General features: G+C 44.5%; 1 protein-coding gene across 11 annotated transcripts in view; it reads right to left on the reverse strand.

Moving 5' to 3' along the window:
- LOC116571716 (mucin-16-like) overlaps nt 1-14,940 on the reverse strand; it is a 60,395-nt gene that overhangs the window by 11,879 nt on the left and 33,576 nt on the right. For all 11 annotated transcript variants that reach the window (XM_032310048.1, XM_032309970.1, XM_032309959.1 and 8 more), the window contains 5 exons: nt 12,936-13,343; nt 11,335-11,448; nt 3,883-7,575; nt 2,621-2,745; nt 2,460-2,527 (listed from right to left, as the gene is read on the reverse strand). In XM_032310048.1, coding sequence (XP_032165939.1) covers nt 2,460-2,527; nt 2,621-2,745; nt 3,883-7,575; nt 11,335-11,448; nt 12,936-13,343 — 4,408 coding nt within the window. The remainder of the gene's footprint in view (nt 1-2,459; nt 2,528-2,620; nt 2,746-3,882; nt 7,576-11,334; nt 11,449-12,935; nt 13,344-14,940) is intronic.

Consider the following 14,940-nt stretch of genomic DNA (forward strand, 5'->3'; position numbering starts at 1 on the left):
GGAGATTCCTCAAGAAATTAAAAATAGAACTTCCCTATGACCCTGCAATTGCACTCCTGGGTATTTACCCCAAAGATACAGATGTTGCGAAAAGAAGGGCCATCTGTACCCCAATGTTTATAGCAGCAATTGCCACGGTCGCCAAACCATGGAAAGAACCAAGATGCCCTTCAATGGATGAATGGATAAGGAAGATGTGGTCCATATACACTATGGAGTATTATGCCTCCATCAGAAAGGATGAATACCCAACTTTTGTAGCAACATGGACGGGACTCGAAGAGATTCTGTTGAGTGAAATAAGTCAAGCAGAGAGAGTCAATTATCATATGGTTTCACTTATTTGTGGAGCATAACAAATATCATGGAGGACAAGGGGTGTTGGAGAGGAGAAGGGAGTTGGGGTAAATTGGAGGGGGAGGTGAATCATGAGAGACTATGGACTCTGAAAAACAATCTGAGGGGTTTGAAGTGGTAGGGGGGTGGGAGGTTGGGGTACCAGGTGGTGGGTATTATAGAGGGCACGGATTGCATGGAGCACTGGGTGTGGTGAAAAAATAATGAATACTGTTTTTCTGAAAATAAATAAATAAATTTATTTAAAAAAAGAGGTGAGAAGGGACAATGTGGTTCAAAAATACTTAAAAATGTTTTTAAAAAAAATTTTAAAAGATTTTATTTATTTATTTGACAGACAGACACAGAGAGAGAGAGAGAGAGAGATTGATCTCAAATAGGCAGAGAGGTAGGCAGGGGCGGGGGGGGAGCAGAGAGCCTGCTGAGCCGAGAGCCCAATAGGGGGCTCGATCCCAGGACCCTGAGATCACGACCTAGGCCAAAGGCAGAGGCTCAACCCACCGAGCCACCCAAGAACCCCTCAAAAATACTGTTCTTCTGAATTTAAGCTGAACCTACAGTGATTGACCCAAAGCAGGGACCTTACAGGAAGAAAGACCCTCTTCTTCCTTTGCCTGGGAATTCTTGCTATTGTCAATGCTACTCAAAGCATAGTTCTCAAAGTGTGGCCCAGGGACATTACTGTAACTTTTATTCTCTCAGGAGTATACTGTGAAATGTTCTTCAGAGGCCACAAAGTGAGATACTATAAATATTAAATGCAGAAGTAGATATCCTACTGTCTTTTCCTAAACCAGACATTAAAAATATCTGCAAAAAATGTAAACAGTGGCTCCCTTCTTATTGTGCTTTTTTGTGGGATGGGGATACTGCTATTGTTCATAAAAACTATGTTATTTGTGTTAACATGTGACAGGTTCATTACTTTGAATAAATTAATGAGTACATATTTATAACACTTGTTTTAATTTCTAATTCAGTAAATACGAGCAGATATAACCCTCAAGTCCAAAGGCTCATTGGAGCTCTGAGTCCTTTTAAAGATGTAAATAACATTTGAGCCCAGTGACTTTGAGCACCACTGTATTGTGGTTAACAGACAGACTCAAAAACTAGAACCTCTGGGTTCAAATCCCAGCTCCTCTCAAGGAAACTACTCTGAGCCCCAGTGTTCTGTTTTTACAATGTGGGATAATACTCATGTTGTTGTAAAGATGAAATGGATGAAAACACGCACATCACTTAGATTTGGGGGGGGGCGTTATCATATGGGTAATATTCTTATTGATTCCCCCCTTTCGTGGGGAGATGGGGGCAGGTGTGGTGGGTGGAGCTCATTTAGGATGGGTTTGGTCTACAACATTCCAGGAACCTCTTCTCGTGAAGCCATGTGAGTAGAGAGGACCCACCTCTCTGGCAGGATGACCGGTACTGGCTGGATGCAGTATCCCAAGGAGAGGTCATAGAGTTGTGACATGTAAGGAAAGAATTCTGAGCCCACTGACCTCAGAGGACACCAAATGGGAACAGGCAGAGAGGAGAAAACAGGCCATTTCTGTAGGTTCAGGTCTATTTAGGGCTTTTAAAATTGCAATATATCCTAAAAACAACACTTGGTTTGTTTTCCCCTTTGGTTCTACGGAACATCCTCTGGGAAGGTCCCTATCTCTTTTCAAGGAATATACTGTAGAACTCCAGTGTCCAGAGTTTGTCCCCAATAGGGTAGATAGGAGCTGGGGCAGGGAGCGTGTCAGGGATTCTGGGGACATTATTGGCAAAGATACTACACTGGCTAATACTATGAGATCCCATTGAGTGTTCCCAGTTGGCCAGGCACCGTGATGAATGATTAATAACCCCAATAGGAAGGTACTAGTATTACCACTACTTTGTAGATAATGATTGAAGAACAGAGAGGTTATGCAACTTGCCCAAGATCACAGACCTAGCAAATGGGAGAGCAAGGGTTCAAACCCAGACACTTTAGATTCACCTTGATATACTGCATCTTGGCAAAGGCCCAAGGCTGTAGTTGACTGGGATATGAGGGAGCAAGAAGAGAGAGAATTGGGTTTCTGTAGGTGCTTTGGAGGACGCCTTACCTGAGCAAGGTCAGCCTGCAGCCAGCATAGAGCGAACCAATGCTGCTGTTTTTGAACAAAGTCCTGAGCTGGGAACAAAAGAGAGGGTGATGAGCTGGAGGGCCAAGACTTTGGGGTGTGGCAGGCTTGGGACAAGGTGAGCATTGGCAGGAGGCTCTCACCAGGTGCTGCAGGTTTCTCTCAGTAGCATTGAATATCTCAGAGCCTGAGTTTTCCATGTCCTCTGTGTAGTACAGGTTGGTGACGGTGAAGTTGACAGTAAAAGGCATCAAGATAGGAACTGCAGCTGTGGTGGTAGGAAGAGAAAATGAGCCCAGTCCTAAGTCATGCCTGGGTTGAGGGTGAGAGGGAAGGCTCCAAGGGCACATGTTAACTCCAGCACAGAGCTGGGGTTTGGCCTAGACTGGCCTGCTATTCAAGATCCTCCCACATAGGGTGAGCAACCATCCCATGACGTGAGTTCCTGGGATGCCGACATCCAGGTGGAAAAGTGACACAGTCTTGGAAAAACCAGGATGAGTTGGTCATCCTACTCCCACTTCCCTTTTGCTCTTATCATTTCAGTACACAGTAGCACCTGCCTCTCTTCAACCTGGGGGAATGAACAGGCCCAGGGAGTACCCCCACTAGCAATGATTGATGGGAGTTGGTGGGTAAATACCCCAGCTCCCTTATTAGCCCCCCTCACCCCACAGAGAGGATGACTCCAGAGTTCCTGTTCTACACATTCTCCCAGGGTCTCCTCCAGCCTCCAGAACTGCTAAATTTCTATTGTTCAAGGTACCCAGTGTTTGGAAGTTCATTACTGTTGCCTAATGAACTAGTACATCACATGACTGAGCAGTTCTTTCTCTAGGTATGCACCCCAAAGAACTGGAAACAGGGGCTCAGATACATGCACACCCACATTCACAGCAGCATTATCTGCAGTAGCCAAAAGGTGGAAACAGTCTGAGTGTCCATCAACAGATGAACAGATAAAATGTGGTCCATCCATACAATGGAGTATCACTCATCTGTAAACAGAAATGAAGTTCTGATTTCTGATACACACTATGACATGATGACATTGTACTCAGTGAAATAAGCCACACACACACACACACACACACACACACACACACATTATGTGATTCCACATATACGAGATATCTAAAATAGGCAAACTGACAACAGAAGTGAATTAGAGTTACCAGGGGCTGAGAGGAGTGGGGAAGGAAAGCTAAAGTCTAATGGGTACACAGATCCTGTCTGGGGTGAAAAAACGTTCTGGAGAGAGATAGGATAATATTTATACAACACTGTGAATGTAATTAATGCCACTGAACTGTACATTTAGAATAGCTAATTTTATTATATATATATATACATATGTATGTATATATATATATATTACCACAGTTAAAAAAAAAGTCATTCTTACCTGTTTCTGAAGTCACACTGAGAGAGGTCATGGTGGACATCCCAGGTGAGGTCTCAGGGACAAAGGGACTTCCTGCTGATGTACTGAAGGTTGTGTTCTCTGCCATGATGGGGCCTGAACCTGAACCTGTAGCAGCTACATTGGTGGTCTCAAGGGTTGTAGTTTTTAGGACAGTGGTTGAACTCAGTCCTTCTCTGTGACCAGTTTTCGGTGGTGTTGGGGTCTCTGATGCTATCAGAGTCACAGTTTTGGACAATTCAGGGAATCCAACTGAAGTCACAGGTGGTGAGGTTTCACCAGTGGTTGCAGGGGTACTGACAGGCCCAAGAACACCAGGAGTCAAAGTTGGGATACTGGTGCTGGCATCTGATGCAGGGCTGGAGGCCAGTAAGCCTGTGGTCACCAGTAAAATGGGGGAAAGAGTTGAGGTTGAAATAGCTGTGCTGATGTCTGTGCCAATATGGGTGGAGAGTGAGGCTGTTTCCGCAGGAACACCAAGTGAGATAGTTGGACCTAGATCACCTCCACTGGTCTTGGTCACAGGTGTGGTGAAGGATGTTATTTCTGCTGGACTGGGGGAAACAGTCTGAGTTGGAAGAGCTGCACTAATCTCCAGCTGAGGCCGGATGGATAGTGAGGCTATGGTCTCTGGTAAGTGAGGAAAAGCAGTTGAACTAGGAAAATTCGTGATTGTCTTTGTACTGTACTGGGTGACCAATAAGGCTGTGGTTGCTGGTTCACTAGGAGAAAGAGCCAGACTTGGAATAGTTATATCAGCATCTGTCTCAGAACTAGGGGACTGGGAGGTCATCATATCTGGTACACCAGGGGAGATGGTTGTACTTGGAACAACTGAACTGACTTCTGCCCCAAGACTGGTGGCTATTGAGTGTATGGTATCTGGTTCACTTTTGGAAAAAACCAGAGGTGTTGTGGGGACAGAGGTGTTTGGGCTGGTCTCTTCAGAATGGGTGACCAATGAGACTGTTATATCTGGCTTATGTGTAAAATCAGTCTGAGTTGGAACAGCTGAATTGGCTTCTGTCCCAGAATGGGTGACCCATGAAGCCATGGTCTCCAGTTGACCTGGAGAAACAGTAAGAGTTGTAAAACTCGTACTGGCTTCTTTCCCAGTACTGGTGACCATTGAAGTCACCAGCTCTGGCACAGTAGAGGAGACAGTTGGAGCTGGAATGGCTGAACTGGTCTGTGCCCCAGAATGAGTAACCATCATGGCTGTGGTCACTGACTCCATAGGAGAAAGATTCAGAGTCGAGATAGTCATACTGGCCTCTTTCTCAGCACTAGTGACCTGTGAGGTCACCATATCTGGTACACCAGGGGAAACAGTTGGAGTTGGAACAACAGAACTGACTTCTGCCCCATGGCTGGTGGCCACTAAGGGTGTGGTATACGATTCACTATGGGAAACACTGGGTATTGTCCTTGGAACTGTAGGACTGGTCTCTGCAGGATGGGTGATCAATGAGACTGCTGTTTCTGGCTCCTCGGGGGAAATAGTAAGAGTAGGAGCAGCTGAACTGGCTTCTTTCTCAGAATGGGTGACCAATGAGGCTGTGGTCTCCAGTTGACCTGGAGAAACAGTGAGAGTTGTAAGAGTTGTACTGGTCTCTGCCTCAGAACTTGTAATCAGTGAGATTTCCACCCCTGATACACCAGGGGAGCCTGCTGGAGTTAGAATTGCTGAAATTGTCTGTGCCCCAGAACTGGTAGCTATTGAGTGTGTGGTACTTGATTCACTATGGGGAAAACTGGGGGTTGCCTTGGGAATAGCTGGACTGGTCTCTGCAGAATGGGTGACCAATGAGACTGCTGTTTCTGGCTCCTCAGGGGAAACAGAAAGAGGTGGAGAAGCTGAACTGGCTTTTTTCTCAGAATGGGTGACCCATGAGGCTGTGGTCTCCAGTTCATGCAATGAATCAGTCAGAGTTGAGAGAGTTGTATTGGCTTCTGCTTCAGAACTGGTAGCCAATAAAGTCACCAATCCTGGCACAGTGGGTGAGACAGTTGTAGCTGAAGGTGAACTGATCTCTGCTCCTGGAGTGGTAGCTGTTGAGAATGAGATGTCTGATTCACGGTGTGGAGTTGTTCTGGAAACAGATGTGCCGGTCTTTGCAGAATGAGTGACCCATAAGGCTGTTGTCTCGGAATCATGCAAGGAATCAGTAAGAGTTAGAAAAGTTGCACTGGTCTCTGCCCCAGAACTAGTGACCAGTGAGGTCCCCACCTCTGATATAGCAGGGGAGACAGTTGGAGTTGAGACGGAAAAACTGGTCTGTGCTCCATCATGATTAACCCATGAGACTGTGCTTACTGGTTTGCCAGCAGAAAGAGTCAGAGGTGAAGGAACCGTACTGGCACCTGTTCCAGAACTAGTGGCCTGTGAAGTCACCATGTCTGGTACACCAAGGGAGATAGGTGTAGTTGGAGCAGCTGAACTGGCTTCTGTCTCAAGGCTGGTGGCTGTTGAAGGCATGCTGTCTGATTCCCTATGGGAAACATGGGGGGTTGTCCCAGGAACTGTTGGGCTGGATGTTGCAGGATAAGTGACTGTTGTATCTGATTCATGCAGGGATTCAGTCAGAGTCAAAGAGGTTGTACTGGCATCTGTCCCAGAACTAGTGAACTGTGAGGTCACCATATCTGGTACACCAGGTAAGACAGTGATTGTTGGAGTGGCTGAACTAGCTTCTGCCCTAGGAGTGGTGGACATTGAGAGTGTGGTGTCTAGTTCACTTTGAGAAAAATCCGGAGTTATTCTGGAAACAGGTGTGCTGTTCTCTGTGGAATGAGCCCATGAAGCTCTTGTATTTGGCTCACCAGGGGAAACAGTCAAAGCTCCAACAGTGGAAATGGCTTCTGTTCCAGCATGGGTGACCTGTGAGGCTGTTGCCTCTAGTTCATCAGTCAGAGTTATAAATGCTGTACTGTCTTCTGCCTCAGAATTGGTGACTGGTGAGATTTCTACTCCTATTACACTAGGGGAGATGGTTGGAGTTGGAATGGCTGAACCAGTCTGTGACTCAGGACGTGTAATCAATGAGACTGTTCTTTCTGGCTTACCAGGAGAAATAGTCAGAGTTTGACCAGCTGGGCTGGTCTCTGCTGCAAAACTAGCATCCAGTGAGGTCACCAGCCCTGGATCACCAGGGAAGACATTTGGAGTTGGAGTGGATGAACTGCTCTGCACCACAGGATGGGTGACCCATGAGGCAGAGGTCTCTGGTTCATCTTGGGAATCAGTTAGAGTTGAAATGACCATACTTTTCTCTGCCCCAGGACTTGTTGCCAGTGAGGTTGCCATTTCTGGTACACTAGGGAAGACAGTCAGAGTTGGAATAGCGGTACTATTCTTTGCCCCAGAACTAGGGACCAGTGAGGGTGTGGTTTCTGACCCTCTATTGAAAACAGATGAAGTTGTCCTGGGAAGCTCTGTGCTGGTATCTGCTCCAGGTGTAGTGGCCAGTGAGGCTGTCATCTCTAGAACATCAGGGGAAACATCTGGGGTTGTAAAGATCGTTCCTCTTGTGCTTGTGCTGGCCATTTTACCTGATGTCCTGAGGAGAGTCAGCATTCCGGAAGTGGGAGTGGAGACTGTAGTGGTCAAAGTTGCTGTAGAGGTGGTCTTCAGAGCTGTGATTTCTGCGCTTTCTGTCCACTCTGTTGGTGGTCCTGTGAATTGGGGGATGGACACACAGTTTGGACAAAATGATTGCTGCTTATTGGACTGGCAAGGGCTTATTTTTTTCTCCAAATGAGGAAAGGGAGAGAAATGTCTCTACCTGAGATATGCATGTAATGCTTCTGAGATGGGAAGAGGAATTGTCATTGATCTTCTTGCACCTTCCGCTTCTCCTCTTGTGCAGTAACTCTGTGAATTCTTAACCATTCCCTATTCCCAAACATTGTCTGTACTCTATAGCCTCTAACTAAGCCTTTGTTCAGGCTGTTTTCTCTGTCTGCCTTGTCCATCTTTCAGCAGATTCCTTACATTCCGCCCTTCTAGAAACCCTAACTCAAATCAACTTTCACAAATCCATGTCAGAATTCATCTCTCCCTTCTCAATATTTCCTTACCCTACTGTCTGAATCTGCACCATAGCACGCCTCACAGTCTGCTTGGTAACAGCTATTACTAGCCAGAAGACTGCTTGGCATATAGTAGGTGGCCACAAATATTTGTTGAGTGAGTATGTGAATGAGTGGTGACATGGATGGATGTATACAGAGACAGGTCTCTGCGGGCTTAAGAGAGATCATGTGTCATTGTGCTTAAGAGCTTGGGCTCTTAAGAAGAAGGTAGACCTGCACTTAGCTTCTGGCTCCTATGCCAACTGGATGTGTTACCAAACCTAGATTTCCATATTCTCATCTGTGAAGTAGGTATATGCACAGTGGCTATCTCAGAATGCTGATAATAATGCACCAAACCCAGTGCCTGCTGGCTTGCAATATACTACCACCACTACTTCTACTATTACCTGCTGTTACTTCCACTACTACTGTCACTGCTAATACCTACCATTACTGCTCTTCCCACCCAGGACCATTGTTACTGCTCCTGTTACTACTGCTACTTTTACCTACTGTCACTGGAGTTATTACTACTGTTTCTACTACTACTACTCCCTTTTTGTATTTCCACTACAAAATAAGTGTTTGCTCAGTCACATTTGCCAGGAACCATGCTAGACCAGGATTAAAGCTGGCCAAGGTCCCTGGAATTCAGACTCTGAAAATGAGTAAACTTGCATTGGCTGAGAAGCAACTACTGACTGGAGGTTCAAGTAATGGTAAATAAAACACATTACCCTTTTAAAAAATGGTCCCCAGAAAGGAGGGAGAACCACCTGGAGACTTCTCTATAAATACCCCAAAGCCCACTGGCACTTGATCCAGGGATAAAATAAAGGGGATTTAGACTCTGATGGGGGAGTGATGTCCCTCTTTTGCTAAGACTATCCCAAACTCTCACATTTCCAAGAGCGGACATACTGAAATGCTTTATATGTATCTCGCAACGAGGAGCGGAAGAGAGAGGAGGGGGAGGAGGGACATCTACAAGCACCTAGCATGATTTATCTCTTTGATCCTCACCAGAACATTGAAGGTACATTATATTATTCTTGTGGTTTCATAGAAGAGAAAGACAGACGCTCAGAGATCTTTATCTGCCAAGGGCACACACTACTGACTGCTTGTGTGGAAATCTGAACATCATTCTGTCTTGCTAAATCAATGCTCTCCAGCACTGTAATATATCACTCCCTAACGGAATCTCAGGATTTTGTGGGGGCCAGGATAAAAAGAGAATGATGTAAGGAGAAAATATCCATCTGGAGAGAAGTTCAAACAAAAGGTTTCCTAGTTCAGGTTCTCAACCTGGGGTGATTTTGCTCCCAGCAGATACCTGGGAATGTTGGGAGACATTTTTGTTCATTGCAACTGTGTGTGTGTGTATGTGCAGTGCTACTGGCATCTGGTGGGTAGAGGCCAAGATGCTGCTAAGAATCCTATAGTACACAGGACAGTCCACAAGAAATTATTTGCCTGACAGGGCTGAGGCTGAGAAACCCTGCTCTGCGTAGAAAGGAGTCAATGAGGACCGTTAGCCATCTAGATATTGGTCGCCACCTGAAACCCAGTGATTCATTTCCTGGTGAACTGATGTAGCCAACCCTATCCATGCCCTACTTATATCCCATATTGTGACCACAGTGGGGGTCCTGATGCGGCCCCTATAACCCCACACCTAAGGGCTTTCACTTAGCCTGTGGCAGGGGAAGAGGGTAGGCTGGAAGTGTTGAGGGTTATTAAACGTCCTACAGCCAACAATAGAAGAGAGTTGGATAAAAAAAAATATCCCATCTACTTTACTCCTCAGATAGAACAACACTAAAGATTTTATTTATTTGAGAGAAAGCACAGAGGGAGAGGGAGAAGCAGACTCCCCACTGAGCAGAGAGCTCAATGCAAGCCTCCATCCCAGGACCTTGAGATCATGACCTGAGCCGAAGGCAGATGCTTAACCAACTGAGCCACCCAGGTGCCCAACACTGACATGTTCTATGCTGTCTCCCAGAGCTTCCCAGTGGGACTGATGCTGTTGCCCATAGATACAATTTGCATTGACTTCCTTTCCTTGTCTTCTGCAGTGCTTCCTGGGACCATCCCCCACCTGAGACAAACCATTTGCCCCATACCCTTAACTCAAGTCTGCTTCTGGGGGATTGAACCAAAGATGGCTGGGTCACAGGATATGACTAATCACCTACCTGGCTGTGGTGTAGGGGTTAACTCTGTCTAAAACCTGCATGTTGCAGAAAACTCCCAAAATGTATAATAGTCTGAGCTCCAAAAATCTTGGGAATAAATTAATGGGTATGGGGAGCTCTACCTGTTAACCCCACAGTGAGAAGAATCCCTTGTTTCTATACCTGTACCTCTTAAACTCTCAGGCAGAACAATCACACTGAGAAATGTTAGCAGATACATTTTAGAGAGAAAGATTATGGCAGCCAAACAATTGTATAAAACTCTGGGTTGGAATAAAGTTAAACAAATCGTTTTACAGTAGGATTTCTCAGAGTCTTTAATATGCTTATGCATATTACGGTTCTTTAGGAAGGAGCAACACGTCTGCCAAACCTATTGATTGATTGATTGATTGATTGATCGATTTATGTTTTGCCTCAAAATTCTTTGTCCTTTTGCTAAAGGATATCCAAGCATTACCAATCCTTAGGTTTCCTGAATGTTGTTTTCTGCCCGTGTCTCCAGTATCATTTCCTAGCACCCCATCCTTCTCCCTCATACTTTAGCAAAGGCAAGTTATTTGTATCTCCCAAATATTTCCAGTTTTACCCCCTCTCTGTGCCTTTGTACATAGCTGTTCTCTCTCTCCAGAATGTCTTCATCAACTCCCTTTGTCTTTCTGGTAAATCCCTAGTCCTCCTTTCAAACCCGATTCAGATATCATCTTCCTCATTAAGCCTTCCTTCTATAGTTCAAATACATCTTCATTGCATATGTTTAAAGTTGCATCATAGTAATTCTGTTCATTTGTTGCTTCCCTGCTGGTCTGAGAGCTTCATGGATACAGTGCCCAAGTATTTTCATCTGTGCATCCTCTGCTTATAACAGTCTCTAACACAGAGAAAGTGATTAATAAGCATTTTCAGAGTTAAGTTAAACTGGGTCCTATTTGTGGAACCGACATAGCCAACCCTGAACTAAACTCACTCTGCATGTTATGAGGAAAAGAAAAGTGGTCACATCCACTTGGTAACCATTAGACAAAGATCCAGCTAAGACAGGAAGCCCACGGACACGCCACATGGTTCTTCTTCTAAAGAAACACAGTTTCTCTCCCTGGAAGAGGAAGTAAGGCCTCAAGTGAGACTACTGGAAAGTAAGCGAAGTTGAGTCTACCTTTTGGACTAGCAGATGATGTGAGTGTCACAGAGACATGGGCTGGTCCTGTGGCTCCTCCATGGGCTGCCTCATTGGGCTTCTTTGTGATCGGCTCCACAATGCCATCTGTCCCTACAGGTGAGGGTGGAAAAGAAACCTGGGTTAATTCATCTCACCCAGAAGAGTACTGTCCAAATGGATCCACTTAATTGACTATACAACTCAATTCTTTTCAAGTCCAGCTGTATGGGATGGATCCAGGGCTCTGAGCCACAAATGGCCACCTGTGTCCATTGACCCACTCGTCCACCTGTAGATCTGTTCATCTTTCCTTCCATCCATCCATATATCTACCCATCCATCCACCCTTCCTTCCTCCTTTCTCTAAATCCATCCTCCCTTCTACACATTTTCTCTCTCTTCTTTCATTTATGTCTTTCCATTCTTTCTTTATCCCATCCAACCACTCTTCTACCTTCTTATTCTCTTGCACATCACCTGTTTATGGAACACCCGTGACTCAACTACTAAGCCACAGGTTAAAATATGGATCAGTACCTATTAATGTGTCTAATTTTATTGTGAATTGAGAGGTAACCAAGTCATCTTCCTATAGATACTGGCTAGCAAAGCAGGTGCTAAACGAGTTAGAGGACTTCTCTGCACTTGTCTCCCAAACAAAAGCTGGGGGCAAATTCAACTTTTCAGAGGAATGAAATCCTCAAGAGGTTCCCTTCCTCATCTATGGATCTCTTGGAGGTGATGTGCCTCCCTCTAGGCTCCCAGCCCTTCCCACATCCCATAGGTACTTTGTGCCATCATTTTTCTTTGCTCATCTTTTTCTTTCACTTTCCCCTTGCTTTTGACTCTGTCCTCAATATAAAAACACACTCAGTTCAAAGTGGGGATCTCCCCTGTATCTATGTGTAATTAGGCTGTAGTTTTAGTTTTTTTCAATGTACACTCCCTCCCTTCCTGAGGGCCCACATGTTGTCAGAGGACTCACCCTACTTCAATTTGACTATTAGTATCATTTGATGGAACTGACCATTTTCTTTCCTAAAGCTCTCTCCTCCTACAGCTTCTGTGATGCCAGAATCTCTTGCTTTTTCTCCTTCCTCTCTGACCACTCCTACTTAGCCTAACAAAGAGCACAGATTTCTAGTGCCACATAGTCTGAATTCTTACCACATATTAACTCTATTATCTTGAGTAAATTACTTAACCCTCTGTGTCTCAGCTTACTAATCTGTAAAATGGGCTTATAATCATCCCTTCTTCAAATTGTGCTTCAATGAGGATTAAATAACTTAATAGAATACCACTTAACAGAGAATAAGTGCCCTAGAAAAAGTCTGTTGTCGTTAGCAATTATCACTGGCATAATCATAGTAATGTTAGAATATCTATCATGGTACTGGAATCATCTACTTGCTTATTTATCTTTGTTTCCCCAATGCCTAGTCCAATGCCTAGAACTGAGGCTAGAGCAACAAACATTTGCTAAAAGAATTTCTGTGCAATTATAAACTCCTAATTAACTCCTTTATGTCTCTCAGGAAAAGAGTCATTTCCTATGAGCCACTAATAATGGGAGTACAGGAGCTATGGGACCTTACTTGTCAACTGTGTTGATCGTGAAGGAAGTTGAGAGGCATGTGTCACTGTTCCCAAGTGAGTATGCTCTGTCATTCTGGTATCCATAATGGATGATAAAGATGTCCTGACTGGCTCAGTCCATGTCTCCAAAGTACTGGCCACAATCAAGGGTCCTTTGGCAGTGCTCCTCTCTGCCCCAGTGTTGGTGCCCCCCATACGTTGGGTAATGAGTGAGGAAGTAATCCTATGGGGGGCTGGGTTGGTTGAAGAGTAAGCAGTAGTGAAGGTCGAAGAGGGGAATGGTATTGAAGCTGATGAAGGCAGGTTCTCCGCAATGGTGGGCATAGCATCTCCAGGGCCTGGTTCTGTCCTCCAATAGGGACTGGTTGAGAAGGTGGCTAAGCTGGCTCCTGGAATTCCAGATGAAGCTGTAGACAAAGAAGGCACCCATGTGTCAGTTGAAATGGTCTCAGCTGAGGATAGCATTACTGTACTCAGGTGAGAAGTCTTTTCTGATACAGACATGGAAAGCATGGGTTCTGGGAAGGAGTTTCTGCCAGCAGACCCTGCAAAAGAGAGAAGCACAACAGGGAGAGAAGGTTTCCATTGAAATTTCAGCACACTGCTAAGACAAACGCTGGTCTGAAACTCATATTTTCAGAGAAGAGGTGACATCAGTCTTGGAATATTTGAAAATATGAATGGGCAGAAGAGATAAAAGTGTGCTTGTGGGAGTGGCTGGATGAGAGTCCAGGGATGTGAATGACTCTAGTCCTCTAGAAGAGAGATGGGAAAGTTGCCCTGTCACAAAGTTTTAGGGTCAAAGAAGACAGGTACTGAAGTGAAAATAGGGGTCACCTCCATGGAATAGATAGTATCCATTGGATAAGAGGCTCTGCATGGGTCACAGTGAACGGGGACAGAGGAAGATGCCTCATACGTACAAGAGCTATTCTGTGCATTACTTACAAATACATACATGAAAAATTTCACACTCTTTTTATCTGCGCTAACATCAAAGGATGCCACTGTTAGAAAAGTAGAGGAAAAATGATTGTGGTTTCAAAGACTATATAACAAAGAAAAAACTGAGCTTTATGGGGACAGAGATGAGAAATGAGGTCAGAAATGGGAAAGGTGTTTAATAACTTATGCTGAGAAGGAATCAAAAGAGATTAAGTTTGTGGAAGGCATCACTGCCAGAAAAATGAAGGGTAGAGAGATCCTGAATTGCTAAGGAAATGTTGAAAAAGGAAAACAAAACTGGAGGCATCACGTTGCCTGATTTCAAGCTTTACTACAAAGCTGTGATCACCAAGACAGCATGGTACTGGCACAAAAACAGACACATAAGACCAGTGGAATAGATTAGAGAGCCCAGATATGGACTCCCAACTTTATGGTCAAATAATCTTTGAGAAAGAACGAAAAAAATATCCAGTAGAAAAGACAGTCTCTTCAATAAATGGTGCTGGGAAAATTGGACAGCTATGTATAGTTGAATGAAACTTGACCATTCTCTTACACTATACACAAAGATAAAAACTCGAACTGGATAAAAGACCTCAATGTGAGGGAGGAATCTATCAAAATCCTAGAGGAGAACATAGACAGTAATGTCTTTGACATCAGCCACAGCAATTTTTTTCAAGACATGTCTCCAAAGGCAAAGGAAACAAAAGTGAAAATGAGCTTTTAGGACTTCATCAAGATCAAAAGCATCTGCACATCAAAGGAAGCAGTCAACAAAACAAAGAGGCAATCTTTTCCCAAAGAGGGAGAAGATATTCAAAAATGGCAGTATAGGCAAAGGGCTGATATCCAAGATCTATAAAGAACTCCTCAAACTCAACACTCAAAAAACAGATAATCACATCAAAAAAATGGGCAGAAGACATGAACAGACACTTCTCCAAAGAAGACATACAAATGGCACATGACACATGAAAAAATGTTCATCAGCATTAGCCATCAGGGAGACTCAAATCAAAACCACATGGAGATACCACCTTACACCAGTTACAA

The sequence above is a fragment of the Mustela erminea genome, chromosome 1 (assembly GCF_009829155.1).
Source record: "Mustela erminea isolate mMusErm1 chromosome 1, mMusErm1.Pri, whole genome shotgun sequence".
In the NCBI taxonomy this organism is placed as follows: domain Eukaryota; kingdom Metazoa; phylum Chordata; class Mammalia; order Carnivora; family Mustelidae; genus Mustela; species Mustela erminea.